Source organism: Telmatherina bonti (assembly GCF_933228915.1).
Source record: "Telmatherina bonti genome assembly, chromosome: 4".
NCBI classification, from domain to species: domain Eukaryota; kingdom Metazoa; phylum Chordata; class Actinopteri; order Atheriniformes; family Telmatherinidae; genus Telmatherina; species Telmatherina bonti.
The window spans coordinates 24,428,970-24,446,970 of record NC_136622.1 but is presented as its reverse complement, the minus strand read 5'-3'; the positions used below and the strand labels follow the sequence as shown (position 1 = coordinate 24,446,970).

At 37.6% G+C, this 18,001-nt stretch overlaps 1 protein-coding gene across 1 annotated transcript in view; it reads right to left on the bottom strand.

Annotated features, from left to right (window-relative positions):
• Positions 1 to 18,001, bottom strand: part of cacna2d3a (calcium channel, voltage-dependent, alpha 2/delta subunit 3a) — a gene marked incomplete at its 5' end in the record, with an annotated part of 116,015 nt that overhangs the window by 239 nt on the left and 97,775 nt on the right. The window contains 10 exons of the mRNA XM_079239162.1: positions 110 to 194; positions 1,228 to 1,338; positions 5,652 to 5,766; positions 7,835 to 7,890; positions 9,441 to 9,493; positions 9,615 to 9,690; positions 11,558 to 11,628; positions 12,781 to 12,843; positions 12,933 to 12,977; positions 15,640 to 15,701. Of these exons, the coding sequence (XP_079095288.1) occupies positions 110 to 194; positions 1,228 to 1,338; positions 5,652 to 5,766; positions 7,835 to 7,890; positions 9,441 to 9,493; positions 9,615 to 9,690; positions 11,558 to 11,628; positions 12,781 to 12,843; positions 12,933 to 12,977; positions 15,640 to 15,701 (737 nt within the window). The remainder of the gene's footprint in view (positions 1 to 109; positions 195 to 1,227; positions 1,339 to 5,651; positions 5,767 to 7,834; positions 7,891 to 9,440; positions 9,494 to 9,614; positions 9,691 to 11,557; positions 11,629 to 12,780; positions 12,844 to 12,932; positions 12,978 to 15,639; positions 15,702 to 18,001) is intronic.

Here is an 18,001-nt window from a genome sequence, read left to right as displayed (position 1 = left end):
ATGGGAAGGAAGGGGGATGGGGGCATGAACAGAGAGGGAAATATTTGATAAGAATTATGACATGATAGTGAGAGGTATGTTTCTGTATGGCCTATGGGAATTGACATACCTCTGGGTGAAAAGGGTGGCAGGTGTCTGGGCGCCTTCTGTCCTTCTGCATCTTCAGTCTCTCACATTTAAGAGATTCATTATGTGCAGCTGGAGTTAAGGCAACAACGATCAATGTGAAAACTGAGTGGGGTCTTTCTTTCTGCAGTATATTTCTTGTTTATAACAGAAAGGAATGCATGTTCGTGAGTGCACAATGCAAGGAGATTCATCTAAAGGGCAAGAAGAACACAGCATGGAAAATAAGCTAACTTTGGGTAACATTTGATGACTTTTTTTTATTCACAGCAACAGGATAACAGACTTTATACTGCACCCCACAACAAAATAAACACCAGTGGAGATGTATAAACAGCATAACATTTCAAAGAAATGCATGCTGAAGGAGAATCCAGCGTGTTTTGTGGTTACAGGCTAAAATCCTCTTCTTTGAATGCCTGTTTGAGCTTGCTAAGTCGGCTGTTGATCGAAACCCCACCACAGAGTGTGCTGTTCCACATTTCAAACTCAAATTGAAAGCACTTTGAGACCGACTATCTAGTAAAGTGGTCTTTGTTGTCTCAGCCTCAGATTTGTCCCTACAACAATCTAATTTCTTTTTTCCACAAAGGGTATATGAACAACAAAGTTCTGAAAGTCTCCCCACACATTAAAATACTCCATATCACTCCTATCCTGGTGGCTGTATGTGCATGGACACACACTGGCTACAATATTTCTAATGTGGAGATGTGGAGAACAGATCCCTATATCAAAAATGGAATAAAACATGTGTGTGCGTGTAATAAAGAAGGTCTGTCCCTTCATATCTGGTGAACAAACAGTCTGAGTTTTTCATCCTTTTATGCTTTCTCACTTCTTTTGTGTCACTTCCATTTTCCTGGTCATGGTATTCAATTTCAATTATTTTCTATTGATTAATTTAAATAGTAAAAGCATAAACTTATAAATAAAAGCATGCTTCTATCCATAATGCTGTGGATGGAGAGGACGTCATTTAATGTAATGGATATATCTTTCTTGCTTTGACTTAAACCTGCAGCTGTTTCCCCAATTCATCTGTGATACCAAAAAAACACTCTTCCCCAGTACCGTGTCAACGTTCTCTAAAGGATATACATGATTTCGATGGGGTCCATGGTGATTGGCTCAAACATGCTGCAGTCACACTTGTTGTCCACCACCACCATGAAAAGATTACTGCTGGGTATCTGCTGAATCACAAAGGACCTGGCAACCACCACAGAGACAGCCAGAAGGAAAAGAAAAAAAGAGCAAACAAGTTGGAAGAGGAATCAGTGGAGAGTGAAATTGGCAAGCAGTCAAGGTACATGGGTATGATGTAAATTTCCATGTGTGTCACAGGATCCATGTTCACATTCTCTTCTGAAAGGGGGGATATGTACTGAAGACACTCCATGGGATTAATGTCAAGGGGATGAAATACCTCATTGCCAGATGTCAATAAACTCACAGAAACATGGCCAGACTCACACAAATAGGTACATATACACTGGCATGCACCCCCAAATGTCTAAGACTTTGTTATATCTCCTCCAACGTGAACACCAGTGAAGTGTTGCCGAATATAAAACACTCCAGTAAGAGACAAATGTGAAGCACACTTTGGTGCTCACAGCTTTCCATGAATGTGTGATTCTGGCCAGAGGGATCAGACCCTGCCTCAACCCCCTGCCCAGTGATTTATGTGCACGGACACATTTTATGAAGAGGAGAGCTCGTAAAAAGGATCTCTTCTTCTATCAAGCTCTCTTTCTTAATCTCCTGCTTCTTTCTCTGTCTCTCTGCCTTCTTCTTCTCCAGCAGAGTGATTTATCAAATGTAATGAAGCATTTGTCAGACAAACAGGAACATGTAGCACACACACGTAAAAATACTGAAATGAACGATAACAAGACCTGACAGATAAAAGCTGACTTAATATCTAAAGAAATATTTTCGCTTTCGATAGTCTGATATTGTGACCAATTTAACCTGACCACTAACAGCCTCCAATACTTCAGCTGTACCAGTCCTCCACTTCCTAAAACAAATAATCCACTTTGATAAACCATACTCAGTCTATCCAGTTGAGCACAAAGGCCAGTCCAGTGCCAATCAGGGTGAATTAAGATCTGCTGAGGCTTTAACAATCCACGCTCACCCCTGAGATGTACCGGGTTGGTCCAGCTCTGCCCGTTGATAGAAAGCAGAGCAAATGTTTTTGGAGGAAAGACTTAAACACATCCTGACAGCACAGCTGCTGGCCTTGAACATACCCTGTGTTTGGAAAGGAAGCACCACACCGCATATGATATGCATACATACCCGCTAGCCACATGCAAGGATACATATAAAATGCACAGATACACAGCGACAGACATCAATGCAGTCCCTCTTGCTCAAAAACAGACAGTGCAGATTATTTGTTTTCAACATAGTCTCATTGTGCTGTGGCCTTTTGAGTTTGGCCAGCAGGGAAGGAGACAACAAGGACATTCAACATGTTTTGTCTGAAAAAAGATTAAGAATGACAGAGCAACAGACAGCCGTTTGAGTGGCGTGGACACGCACAGTAAGAGAGGGGAAAAAAGAAATGGTAGAAAAAGGAAAAAAAAAAACAAGAGTTAGATGTCAAATTTAAGTCATGGAGAAAAAAAAACAGTCAAGATATGATCATGAGGATGTTCATAGCTAACAAGATATGTCAGTTGCAGGTTTGCAAGCTGAGCGGCTGTTTCAGTACAAATTTCTTGTACATTTCGTGGAAAAGTCCTTCTTGGGGAAAATTTGGCTGAATGCTGAATGGAGGATGTTGATATTTTTATAAGGACTGAATGGTTGCATAGCATGACTATACTCATAACTGCATGTGCTGTATGGGTTTCATGACATCACAGTTGGAAAGCTTTACCAGTAATTACTGTGTGCAATTGAACAATTACAAATTCATTAGTGTAAGTAGACGTTGCTCCAATAAAATATCAAATGAAATGACTTACGAATCGTCAGAGTCATGAAGTCATCACATTATAAACTCGACATTTGGGATAAAAGGACGTTATGGTTTCAATATTTTCTCTTCAGCAGTGTGAGACATTTTGCATGATTTCAGTGCAAATATTTGGGAAAGACTAATAGGATTTTTAACATTTTCTAAATGTTTACCTTCCAACAGATGTAAGTGACAAAACATTCTGGATGAGAAATGAGAAATATAAAAGACTAAAGCAAACACAACAGAAACATTAAATATCTGCAATGAAAGCTAACAGAGGTGTTCACGCCCCCCAAAAAAGTTTGACACAAAAAATAATGTTTTGTTTTTTAAATTTGCATCATATAAAATACAACTGTGCATCCTTTGGTGCAGCGATTCCCAAATTTCCACAACTGAATAGTTCATTCTGGTAAAGATTCTGCTGAAATGCTCTTGATATAAGGCTTGAAAACTATCAAAATCTTCATAGATGAGGAGGATAAAGTTGTTTTTACTGGATTACTTTAAGAGCTGCAATAAACCACCTCTCTCAATGAGATGGGGTTCAGTTATTTATTTATTTATATTTTTCCAAATAGCACCCATAATAAATTTTGTTTTTGGATTCCAATGATAAAAAAATATAAATGTAAGTCTTGAAAGATATAAAAAATTCATAAATACGGAGGATAAGTTGTTTTTTGGTGGATTCAGTTCACCATTGTTACAAAATACCTATATCCCCAAAATCAGTTTCTCTCATCAAGATGATGCCAAAAGAGGAGTAATAACTTTGTTGTTTAATACATGTTTATGCATGAATGCTTTAAAAATTTAGCATGTTAATTTTTGCTTTTTTGTATTACCACATATTTGGTTAATTTGAGAGTTTTGGAAGGTGCTGTAGAAATAAGCTTTGATTGATTGATGAATTTTCACAACCCTGACAAAAATGGCTGATTTAGTTGATAAATGTAGAATATAACCTTTTTTTTCTTTTTTTTTTTGTTTAAAAAAAGATCTGGCAACCCCGTGAAATGATCTTGTGACCCCTTGCAGGGTTACAATCTTCAGTTTGGAAAAGGCTATGTAAAATGAATGTACATGAAATCTATCAATGCAGGCGTTAAAATGGTTTTGAAAGAAGATTTAAAACAAGTTTGGTTTCTTAACAAAACCTGTCTGCTGTGACAGCTGCACTTTAAATGTACATACTTTTCTAAGTAGTACTGTCACTATTACTAAGACTTTGAATAAGACAGAAGTATTTGAAAAGCCTTTAACACATTAAGTCACATCTAGTGTGTGCAACATCTGAATCTGCAACTTCAACTTTTTCTTGCAGAATATCTCGTCTGTAATGGCGTGGTATTGAGAAAAAACAGGAACATGTGGAAAAGAGATATAGTTGCCTTCAAATGAGGAATTTGTGCAGTTGAAGACATTCTGTAGTTGATGACACATTTTGTTTTGAATATCCAGTTTCAGCAGAAAAGTTTAAAAAGTCTTAAAGGAGGCCAAATCATATTATTGGGGCAGTAAGATATTACATTATTCACTACGTGTTGATGCTTCTAATGTTTTGTCACAGTAATGAGGAATTAATGGACATGTGCAAATAATGACACACACATGCACCATACAGAGTCAAAATACAGTAAAGAGAGATTTAACAGGCAAGGGCTTAGGGTATATTTCCTAAAGCATAAAGCATACACACGTGTGTCAATGAAAATATGAGAGAAAAGCCTCAGTCAGCCGGTAACGTAAAACAGATGTTTATCACCAATATCCTCTATTGCAAATATGAGCAATAAAATTCCTCATAAATTAAATAAAAACTATTTTACTGTGTCAGATTCATTGTGTTAAAATGAAAAAAAAAAAAAAAGGTATTGGAAGGCAAAATGTTTTTTTCAGATCACCTTTGTCATGTGTGCACAGTTGGGTGTGTTTGATTGTCTATAAGGGTGTTGTGTGTGCGTGTGTGTGTGTGTCTCACTGCAACCTCAACCACATTTCAGACCTGGCACCCAGGGCAGTGGTTACCCTGCTGACCTTGTGGGGCTGTACCGGCAGCAGACACACAATGAAAACACACGTATACACACACACACGCACACACACAAACAGATTTCTGAGCTCCCTGGCAGTTCCACAGCTGGGAGCAATGAAGGGCCCATTGGAGGGATCCAGAGAACACCCCACAACTGCCTGACAGAAAATCCCAAATTGTTAATGGGGACCACACTCATTTTCCCATTTTTAAAGGAAACCCTTTTTTTTTCCCACCTCGCTCCCTCATCTCTAAAGGCCTCGTATGTCAAACCGCCGGAGGACCAAGTTGTGCATGTTTGCGTGTCTCTGATGGATCATTTGGATAAAAGTGTCCTTAACTGACAACAAATGATTGAAATGTGGCTCCCATCAACATCTATAACAGAGACACAATATGTTCATGTTGCTAAGAGAATTAACAGGTTAAATCATGTACTGTTGACAATTAATTTGTTAGTTTATCAAGAATATAACTTTTTTTTCTGTTTTGTTCTGTATCTCATACTTGAAGCAGCCATCACAGTCAATGTTGCCCATGTTCTCTTTGATGGTTCTCTCCGAGACGAAGGCTGGATACTCTGTATCGCATGGTACCTGCATGGTCCGACCCATCCTCTGAGCTGAAGCAGGAAAACAACATAACGAGAAGAAAAAGAGAAAGACACAAAGATAAATGGATAAAAAAGGATGAAAGCAGAACAAGTGACAGAAATACTGAAAGACAGAGGGAACAAAACACTTGAGATAAAGCTGGTGGGGAAGCTAAATGCCTTTCAGATTCTAATTAATCATGTATAACAGTCTTTAAAGTAGATTGCAGGCAAACAGTTTAACACACCACATCCATGCAAATATACAAGCGTGACAGAAAACAGCGTTTCAGAACCAAAACTGCTTTTTGTTCTGCTGGAAATGTTTCCAAAGTAAATGTAGGACAGCCGTTCCCACAACACAGCTTGATCACTCCTGCCACCCAGAGGCTTGAAACAGTGCTACACCTTAGCAGCTTGGACGTTTTTCCAGTAAGGGTGAACATAAAGCAACCTCACATATTAAATACAAGCTGGGAGTTTTACTGCTCGGCGCTTATCACAACGCTCTTCTCATTTTTACAACACAGATTTCTAAAGATGGCGGATTATGTGCGTGATTGGAATGGAGTGCTTTAATTACAGCAAGGCAGCAACACAACGCTGCCGTGTGAGTGTGTGCACGCTGCATATAAACTATGTACATGTTTAAACGCCTGGGATTAGTTCAGCCTGAGAAGCTGTGTAGATTGGGTTACGGGCTGCTAAATTAGGGTGTTTGGGCTGTGTGTCACAAGCCTGTGTCTCTGTTGTAAAAAGATATAGAAAGTGCTGCTAAGACCTGAGGCTAGCCAGCTGTGAAATTGTCTCGACTTCTCGGTGAGCAGCGATGCCCAGCTTCACTTCATTCAGGATTAAAGTGTGCAAGGAAAGCATTTTATAGACTTTCATTTTGTGGGTTTTTTTTTTCTCCCTCCCTCCCTCACATTCACAAAATATTTTATTGGTTTTGGCTGCAATTAATACTACAATGTGATGCTGCTTAGTGAAACTTTCATTCCAGACAGGCAAACAGCATTCAGCACCCCATTAAGCATGAGGACTCGCAGCATTAATAACTTGGCAGCAATAATATGAGATTATGCATGTGCCTTTATGAAAACAAGCTACACAACAGGTATTGCCTCATTTTTTTACAAACATGAGAAACATCCTAACAGAGTGGAAAATCAACAAGTAAAGCTCAATCTGAGCATACAAACATCAGTTTGTACACAGACAGGTGCTCATAATCACAGGTCAAACCTCTAAAATACACCTAATTTGAGGGATTGTTGTACCGAGCTTATTTACTTTATGTTTATTAGGGTTTGTGTTGTGTGTGGGTTTTTTTTTGTTTTGTTTTGTTTTTTTTCTAGAGTTGAAATAGAGCTACTCTAAGAACAAAAAGGGAGAATGGCAAAGATGAAGACTGGAAGCCAGTGTTGAAGGTAAACAATCTTTTTTTCAGTAAATCTTTAATACAAATATCAACATTTCCATCTCGATCAGTTGTTTAGTCAGATGGGGTAAAAACAAATAGACTAATTAAAAGAATAATAATTTATAATTTTTTTGTGTGTGCTTCAGAAAGGATTTCAGAAAGATTTGAAACATTTAAAACATTTGGCTTTTTTATAGAGCAGAGCAGGTATTGTTTCTTATAAAGGAAACAGCTGTTCAATTGTCACATGAAAAAAAAGAAGCCAGTTTAAGTTCCTTTTGGCAGCTTTTATAGAGACAATTATCTAAAGGCGTGTATTGTTCATGTCTTAAAAAGCCTTCTTAATGAAATCCTGTCAATATTTCTAAACAAGTTAAGAGAAGTGTAGTGAAAGTGCGAATGTTATGAATATATAGTTGTTAAAAGCAGGACATCTTGGAAATAATGTCATATTATTTAAAGTGAAAATATCTTTTGGCTAATTACAACTGTAGAATAACGCCTAAATTAAATGTGTTTGAAAAGCACATTATCATAGATTGCCCCTTTTTGGAATACTTGGGTAAGCCATATTATAACAATATTACAACAGTGATGGCTTTGATGTTTTTGTCTGAGAATCTTTTACATCTAGAATGAGAGATCAAGTGCATCACTGAAGACTGCCCCTCTTACCTTTAGCAGAGAAGTCAGAGTTCCACCAGCTGTACAAGTTGAATTCAACCAGGAATCTGAATGTGGAGATAACAGCGATCATAACCATACACCTCTATGCTTATATAACACACAGCAACACACTCTACTGCAGAGTAACCATCAACTTTGTACACGTTTTTGTAGGAATGTAAAACGTCACTGCTTACACTTTCACATGATAACTACTATTGACAAAAATGACATAAATAAATACTCACTGAGAATTTAATTTTACTTTTAATAGCATATGTCAAGCCTTCCAGGGTATTGTGATGTCACAATAGCTATTAGTAATTCAGATTCAGCCAAGCCTTGTAAATTGTACCTGACCTTACAGTTTTGTCTACTTTGCTGCAACTCCCCTTATGGTTTGGCCAGTTACAGTAGTTTAAAAGAAATCAAATCAAACAAATCCCCGTTGAGGTTGATTTTTTTCTGTTTGTTTGTTTTGTTTTGTCTTTCATTTCTCACTCTGAATTTATACTATTTGGATTAATTCTTTTTGTTTTTCACAAGTACAACATGTTACTCCGGGGGTGCCCAAAGTCACTGTCATGCAGGTGTTCCAACACACCTGACTGCCATTAAATAGATCCAACAGCCAATGAAGTTCTGCACAATGACGGATTAGTTTGAGTCAGGTGTTTTGGAACAGGGATACATGAAAAATTTAGCTTTTGAAAATACTTTATCATTAGATTTTGAGGCTGATTTTGACCTGTGAAAACACAATTTTCAGGAATAGACTGTCACATGTGCATCACATAAAGCTTACTTATTTGTACTGTCAATGAAAAAAAACAAAATCAAAAGAGCAGAATTTTCTGTTGCCCAGTTTCTTTACAAAATAATGAAACAAATTTAAACAAAGTTGAAAAGCAGAAATTAAAAAAAATAAATCTTGATATCTAATATTTATTTGAAAAATCTGACTGTTTTCTTGTAAGCAAATGGAATCAAATTATTTTTAAAATCATAGAGTCATAAATACTAAAGTCATATCACACAAATCATTACAGTGTGTTACTGAATTGGATATGAGATGCTTTTTGGTTTAAAAAAAAAAAGATGAAAGACAAAAGATAATGCACATTTTCAGGCCAGACTCAAAAGTGACATGATGTAATTTGTCACCACTGCTATGTCTCCACCACCACTGCAAAGTGAAACGAAACTAAAAGCCATCAAAAGGAAAGAAAGAAAAAAAAACCTTTAAATGCCTCAATTCTATTTACCGTGTCAAAATGTATAATTACCACTAACGATTTAATCCTATCCTGATGCACTGTGTCAGTGACAGACCACCTAGCAGGACTTAACCACAACCACAATGTGGCAACAGAGGAATACCCACGCTAAAGGGAACATCAGGTAGCTATTAGTGCTTATGATCACAGACTATCGCATCAACATACATGTAGAGGCCTCGTAAACAAGCAGACAGTTGATATACAGTATACTCACAAACACACTGTTAATCCCAGACCAGGGAGGCATAAATACACGTCCACCAAAACCACATATATGCAGTGAGCTTATGCTATTACTGTATAAACAAACATTCTCAGAAACACAGAAGTCTTACATGACAAGTTCAGTCAAGATCCACTTTACAGCTGAAAAGAAGGCGAAGTAAGGCTAAAAGAGAAAAAGGGGAGAAAATACAGATTAGACTGCAAACGTGGGTTTTTGTACTGCTGGACTTTTTACTACATGGACAGAAAAGGTAAAAGTTTGTGTGTAAAAATGCAGAATTCACATCCAGCAGTGTGTGTCCACTGTCACTGCTCTCTGAATACACCCAACAAAGAGCCTGGTAGTCATACAGAGTCACCCTGAAGGAGATGAAGATAGAAGAGACAAGTCAGAAAGTGACACAGATGATCAGAAGCAAGGATAGAAATGTCACTTTTCATAATCATGCTTTGTTAGGACGATTTAGCCCGAAAACATCTTTATTCACACGTTCTCTGTACTAGCAACCCGAAGGGTCCCTGGTACAGCTGTGTGTGAGCAGGCAGAGAAAATCCAAACACTGCAGTAACTACGGCTTTATCTACGTGTAATATATTGGATGGATATGGAAAGAGTGGGAAAAGCACAGCGAGTGAAAGGTGAGATCTTCCTGAGAGGTTCCTTAAAGCTCTATAAGAGAGAAGATGTGTGTATGTGTGGATGATTTGGGGGATATTGGGGGAATATCAGAGGATTTAAGGGCTTAGCGGACCCTGAGGGTGTGAGATCTATGTCTGTCTGGGTGAGGTTATTGCAAGGGAAACTGACTCACCCACAAAGACACACACTCACGCACACCCGCACACACTCAAACGATAGACATTCTTTCTTATAGCCTTTGGAAAAGTTCCTTTCTACCTGATGATGCTTGTGTGTGAATGTTTGTCTAAGCATGCGTGTGATGTCTGAGTGGGCCTGATATATCCGCAGCCCTGGGCAATGTTCAAACCTCAGTCACAGTACCGATGACACAGCTTCAACACACCGCCAGGAACCAATTAGTGCTAAGCCAGGCCACATAATGTTGTTAGCAGCTAACTTAGGCCAGCGTAATATGTGTTTATTAATACGAGCGCGTATTGGCCTGGATATGTGATCGCTGCATGTGTGTGTGAGTGTGTGAACATTCTCCTCCATTTTTCCTTCTCATGCTTGTTTGGAATGACGGATAATACAAAAGTCAGAGAGAATCATATGCTCTATCGTAATTTGTCTTCATGTACAGCTGTGATGATGACCAATAAATTCAAGCTTGTAGTTTGTGTCAAGTTTAAGTAACACACTTTGAAGTGACATGTGTTTCTTTTTTTTCTAATTAAGGCAAAAACTGCGATTAAAAACGAACTCGCTAGAGACGGCATTGGGTTTAGATTGATCATATTGGATTTATTAACGTTAAGATCTACAGTCTCTGTTACTCATAACGCTAATACTTCCCCATCACAAGTCACATTATTCATTCATCATATGTCCTCCTCAATCTTAATCCATCATCGTCAGCCATTAAAGATTCAGCAAACCACTTGCAGACCTCTTTGTTGTTATGTTGGATCTGTAAACTATTTGCTAGCAGCTTTTGAGGCTCATTCCCATGACATAGAGGCATCTTTGTCTACTTGTGCAATGATTTGTCACTGGTTTTTTGCCCAAACGCAATGTGGAGTAACATCCTAGCCCACATTTCCAGGTCTACCTGCTGTACACCTGGAAATGTGGTTTCAAGCTTCTGTGCATTCACTGTAAATTCACTTTTAGCTCTACAACTGCATTAAGTTTCTGCTGATTTCACATTATTCCGGTTTGATTTCATGTTCAAACTAGTTTCTGTGCGTCTGGTTCTGCTTTTCTGCTTTTCTGTATTTCTGCTCGGAATTACTGAGAAAGGTATACTCATGGATTCAGTTTCTAAATTAATCACAGAATGTCGCCACCCAGAGCTCCTGGCGGTCTCCAGGAGACAGTTTCGCTACAAGCACAACATGCATTTCTATGTGTGTCTTTCTGTGTGCATCAGTGTGTGACTTTAAATTTCTCTTAATTCTTTTGTTTCAGGAAAAGACTTTCTCTAATCTCCTAATGAAGAATTCTACTGTGTGTGGGATTAGAGTTCAGTGTTGAATGGCTCAACACATACATCAAATCATGAATATATGTGAGTCACACACTGTTATCATCTTAAATCCTTACCTTTTGAAAGAGCCCATCTGCAGAAGCTTATTCATTACAGCTCCTTCAGCTTCACCAAAAAATTTCCCTGTCTAAAAACAAGAAAAGAAGATATTTTTTTTAATGTTTTTAAGTTAAATAAGTCATAAAAATGTTTTTTTTTCCTTTTATTTTAGAAATAATTTTAACATAATTGGAAATACTTTTCAGTTTCAGAACTGACACATCCACAGTTGGGATCACCTATAAAAGGCCTTTCTATTTGCCACTTTAGAGAGTCCAGATGAATTGATCTGCTGAGGGTGTCAAAGCTTTGGGTTTAACTGACTGTGCTTTAGGTACATCTACTCCAGGTTCTGCAAACAATTTCAGCATACCATGCAGCACTCCCCCTGTAAAAGCCATAGTCCAGGATATTCATGCTTTGAATAATAATTATTTGACCTCTTGATGCCTTCACTAAGCTCTGGAGCAATATTTACCATTGTTACAATGTTCTGCAAAGAAAGTGAAGCACAGGTATGCACAAGGGAACATGATTAAAACTTATTGAAACTAAAAGGTCTCTGATAGATGCCACAAAGAATGGGACACAACTAAAATGAAATCTGACCTTTTTGTAAAGTCAGCATGGTAACTGCCAGTAATTTGCTGTAATGATAAGTTGTCGACAGGATTCAGAGTAATTTACAAATATCTAATTAGTTCTGCAAAGGAAGTTACGGGTGCATTTACATGAACATTTAGCAAGAGTTGGAACTTGGCCACATTATTAAGTAAGTGACTTTTGGTGTTGATCTGGAGCAGGATCCAACAATTTGTTTTCATTCAACCTGGAACAGACCCAGTCCTGACTCCATAGCCTGGTATAATAGTGGATGACACTCATGTTACAATATTGGTTAAAGACAGAATTAGATGAAACATCTCAATGTCAGAACTGTAAATACTTTGCTATTCCAAATATGAAACTGAGACATAGAGCCACAAAGTGACACAAGTATTAGAAAAGAACATGCAGAGGAAAGGAAGGGCACTGACAGCCAGCAGACTGGCTTCTGAATGAGCCAAAGTCAAAGTGACAGCATGTCTGGTGACAGCAGAGGGTATATGCTAGGGCAGCATTATGGGATGCAAAAGATTCGTATATTTACATATCACAGTATCTGGGACATAAATCTAACCATTTGATATGGACTCAAATTCAAAGAAAATAGTTTTATGTTTGATTGTCTGTGTCTTACCAGAGTATAATCTTCAGCTACCAAAATGAAGCCGTTGTTGTCAATGAGGTAGCAGTTAATATTCTGTAAAGTATAGAGTATAATGTTAGGACAGCCATCAGATGAGGACGGGAAAGCAATGGGAGAGATTACAAAAGAAAAATTGAACTGACCTCATCGTCACAGCTTATGGAGCATTTCCCATCTAAGGCCGCACACTGAGACAAACAAACAAATATTATATAAGTGCATTTAAATACAACATCTGATACAAACAAAAAGTCTTTATTTGTGGTTTTAAAAACTTTTAACTTTACCCATTTTTAATCTTAGAGTTTTTGGAGGTTAATATGCTGTTTAAATCTTATGGTATAAAGATTTTAGACATCTCCATGCTGATTAGTTTGTTCATGAAAAACAAAGAAAAAACAAAAAAAGAGAAAAGAATACAAAACCAGTTTATTTAAGCTAAGTTACTATAGGCTTGAACCATCCTGCAGGACAAAATTTGAGCCAACCAGAAGGGGGCATTCATGTGCATGCATAGCTAGAGAGACTATCTGCAGGCAGACAGAATTAATTCAGAAGATTGTTTTTGTAAATGAAGCGCCTACTTATATATATATATATATTTATATATATATATATATATATATATATATATATATATATATATATATATATATATATATATATATATATATATATTTTTTTTTTTTTTTTTTTTTTTTTTTTTTATATATATTTTATATATATATATAAAAATATTTATTGCCAACATATTTCTTTGGTTTTGTGTCAGCAGACACCTGAGCCTCTGGAGCAGGTGTAGCTATGCTAATCTGGTGGCTGCATTCAAAGAGAAATGTTGAGTAAAAAGCCACTTGAGGCACCACCGTGTGTGCTCTGCCTCTCTGCTCACTGATAATGAACATGCAGCAACCAGAACTTAATTCCCATGCAGCTGAAACATGATGGTATGTGTAGAGCATGTTAACATCCAGATGAAAGCTGAGGTTTTGATCGACCCCATACAGATTGAGGAAGTTAGTTACAGATTCATTGTTGGCATGAGATGAGCCATGAATGTGGAAGATGGGGAAAATAAAAAAAAAACAAACAGAAGACTACTACTCCACCTTTCAGTGGGTTTATTTCAGCTTCCGGTAAATTTGAATTGCTATGGTGGGTAATGTCTGCTTCCTTGGTTGGTTAGCTGCTAACTAGTTGTGCGGCACAACATGTGCATAAGATGCTGATTGACAGCAGAACTTACCAGTTACATAACAATTAGACGTTTTAGGTAAATTCGTCCCCAAAATGATAGGTCCCTAAACTCTGAGGGCCCCTGGGCTTCAGCCCAGGTAAGCCCGTGCATTAAGGCAGCCGTGGTTGTGCCTGGTGATTTACCACAAACTCAATCAAAAAAATGTGAAGGCAAAAGAACTACTGGATAAAAGAAAACCAAACAAAGTAATAAGCTTTCAATGACATTCTGAGAAGGCTGGTAAATGTATGCAGTATACAGATCATCCCTTACTGCTCTGAATAAATCGTGTCAAAGTTTGACAAAACAAAGTTTTGTAACATTGACTGTCGGCCATTGTCAGACAAATACAGGAGACCAGGCATAACTGGACCCAGAGATTCATGAACTGATTCCAAAAAGGTGAGTTGATGTTCCCATAAACAGACAACAGCATGTGAAATTAGTTAAGTCTCTAAGCATAAGTTAATTCCACTATTGGCAGGAGGATATTACTGCTTGTAAAACTTCTTGTCAGTTTGTTAACACGCGGTGGAAATTCATGAGGTTTCTCTTTTTTTTTCTTTTTTAATTCTGCATTTCTCTAAAACACTGTCTGCATATAAAATATTTTCTCTTCAGTCAATAAATCAAACTTTCTAAATCACTTAATGTCAGAGGCAACACAAAGTGCTTTACATGTCATGCATATCAGTATAAACCAAGCCTTTACACACCTAAACAGGTAACGTAACAGTGGCATGTTTTTTAATTTGGAATTAATCATTCCGAATGACATAATTCTGAATTAACAGTATTCTCCTTCTGGGAAGAGTTCTGATTGGACAGGGGGGAGGTGTGACGTCCACCAGAAATAAACAAAGTTGGCTTCCTGCTTGTCGCCTTTTCAGTCGTATTATGGAAAACCACACAATGACTACCAGTTTCGCCGTTATTTTGATTACAATTTTGGAGCACTAGCTTGACACAAGCATACTACACTGTTGTTCAGCAACTGAGAAAAATAGACTACCGAACACAGGAGGCAAAACAACACACGGAGTATGTACATCATCTGGATGGGACAAAGTGCGGAGCATGCAAAGAACAATCAGAATTTACTGAGTGGAATGAAGGTTTACATGACAGAAGATATCATTAGTTTTTATTTAAAATGCGAATAAACCAGTCACTTACTTCAAAATTACTGACACTTTCATTCAGAACTAGATGTTTACATGCTCATTTTTCACAAGTTTAAAGTGGAATTAACTTTTATTCAGAATTAAAGAGGAATTAAAAGTCTTATGCACATGTGGCTAATTTAAAAACACTCTCATGCTCTCTTCGGCTGTATATTGTCCACAATGAGTTGTTCAACCCGGAATATTTTTACAGAAATCAAATTAGTTGTAAAGTTTGAACAGATGGAAAACAAAGACTTTGGAAAACAAATCTGTTACACATTCATATCTAATCTTTTTAAAGTTTGAATACTTATTATTCCTTTTACTTTTTTTAAATTCATTCAATAATGCTGTCAGCCCTTACCCCTTTCTGGTTTATTTTAGGTTGTCAACGTGTGTATGTGCTTTACATGGGACGTAAGCCACATGTTATGTGAATTTGTATACCTGTCTGCTGGCTGTCCAGAATTTCCTCTGAAAAAACTCCAGTTTCATCTGGATGCCCACAGCTGAAAGACAAGCAAAAACCATCAACATCAGATGTACAGTGTGCTCTTTATGTTGAATGCACTTGCTTTGTAATCCTACTTGAAGCAGAGGTCCCCCTCCAGGCATGTGAGAGTATTAATTTACTCATATAAGTCTGGTATAAGTGTATTATTCATTAATCCTTAATGATGAAAGAGAGACAAACAATATCATGGGATCCTTGGGAGTCAAGCTGGTCCATAAGGCCAAGTGCTGACTACATCATACATGTGTCAGTCTATATTTCCAGAAGGGTTCAGTGTGACTGACTGAGTCTTTGTAATACTGTAATATTGACACATAGATGCACATAACTTCACTTAAAATATATAATGATACCAAGCCAGATCTCTTATTCAGCAACCGTACAAAATGAAGCCCATGCCTCAGTCTGTCTCATGCTGCTACCCCATCATGCTTTTCCAGTGTTGATATACAGAACTGTTATTACTCCCATAAGCTTCAGGCCAGTGTTCCCTAAATGCAAAGATCTGACCAGAATTCCTGGGAAAAAAAAAAAATGTTGCTGACATTAAATGCGTCTGCTTGTTCAGAGTTGGTCGCGGAAAGATTGACACATTCACCACAGGCTTAATCTTCCCTCCTCTCTTTCTCATCCTCCTCGCCTCCTTCCCCTGCCATTAAGACTTACTTTCTCTCAGTGGGGGGTTCGCTGTACTCTGCGAGTCTGTAAATCTTTCTAGCAGCAAATTTAAGAGCTTCAGCAAAATGAGGAACAGGCAGGTTGTAAAGCTGGATGGAAATGGGCCATTTGATTCAACATTAAACTCCATTCCAAAAAAAAAAAAAAAACCTCTTGGTAAAACTGCTGATGGGCACAAAATTACAAAATCTGAAACTCTTTTTGAGACGCCCAGCTTTTCAAAGTGAAGTATTTCAGTGGGACGTTCCTTTTGAGTCTGTACCACTTACTGTATCTTTTGCAGATACAGATATGAGCTGACAATCACGACTTTCATGACAGTTTCATCAGCTGCCATTACCCAGCTACAACTTGCCATTATTACTATATGATACATATTAGCTGAAAACTAATCTGGTTTAAGTAATAGATAAGTAAAAAAGAAGGAACAAAGTCTCTGTGGATCCTGTCAGTAATAAATTAGCATTTCTTTTGGTGTAACTGGAGGATTTTGCACATGTTTACGTGCAGTGTAGCGCCACTGTCACCAATTTTAGCTCTTGCCCAGAGGAACAGGTGCAGATTATCCCATCATAAGCTTTGCCAGATCCTTTCAGCAGCCCACCATTTCTACACCCACATGGAAAACCTAGGAGGAGAGGCTAATTTAAGATTCTGGGCAACAGCAATGGGAAAAGAAGAAAAAAAGGAAAAGAAGCCTAGAATACCCAAATAGTTAAGACAGTGAGACACACAATGCTGTCAGACCAAACTGTTGTTCATTCTAAAACACAATGTTAAATCAATAAGAGATTAACTGATCTGTGTTTAAAGCAAAGAAATGACCACAGATTTTGTAATTTCATATTTGTTAAGCAAGCCAAAACTCACTGAATAACATTTTGTATGACCCTACAGGGTTTCTCAGTGAAATGATAGAAGTTACAAGTGCAGCGATGTCTGCATCTACCTGCATGACAGCTCTTTACAAAAGCTCAAAGCTGCCTTCCTAATCGTTGGGTCTTCTGTAGTATGAGGGAACATTTAATTTTCCTAGGTATGATTTAAGAACTTGGGGATATTTTTGCCCTGAGCAGGGTTTATGAATCCAAAGATGAAGAGACTGAAAATCCACTCTAAATCCACCCCATCACCAATATCCTATCAGTAGAATCCCAGGCGGGAAGAGATGACAACCAGTTTACAGCCCACAGATATTTGTGATTCTAATAAGGATTGCAATAATGTATACGTCCATCAACACAAGAGGACTTTGGAGTGTGTATGAGTGGTGATGTAGCTTTACTCTAGCAGGTAGCTGTGACTGTGTACTGGACTTAGTGTGTGTATGTGTTGTTTGAATTCGGGCATGTATCAGGTCCCATTTCACAGACACTGCGAGTACAAGAAAACACACTGTGTTAACATTGTCAAGTAAATATATTTGCCTTTGTAGTTGTTGTCACATTAATGTTAGAGCATATCAACAAATTTCAAAGAAATATTGGAACAAGAGTATCAGCTGTATTCTTACGATAAAACCGATGCTTTACTGAAGATCTAAACACCTAATAAGACAAATGACAGGTTTTACAAATAAAATAAACTGAAATGTAGCTTTAACCTAACTTAAAAAAT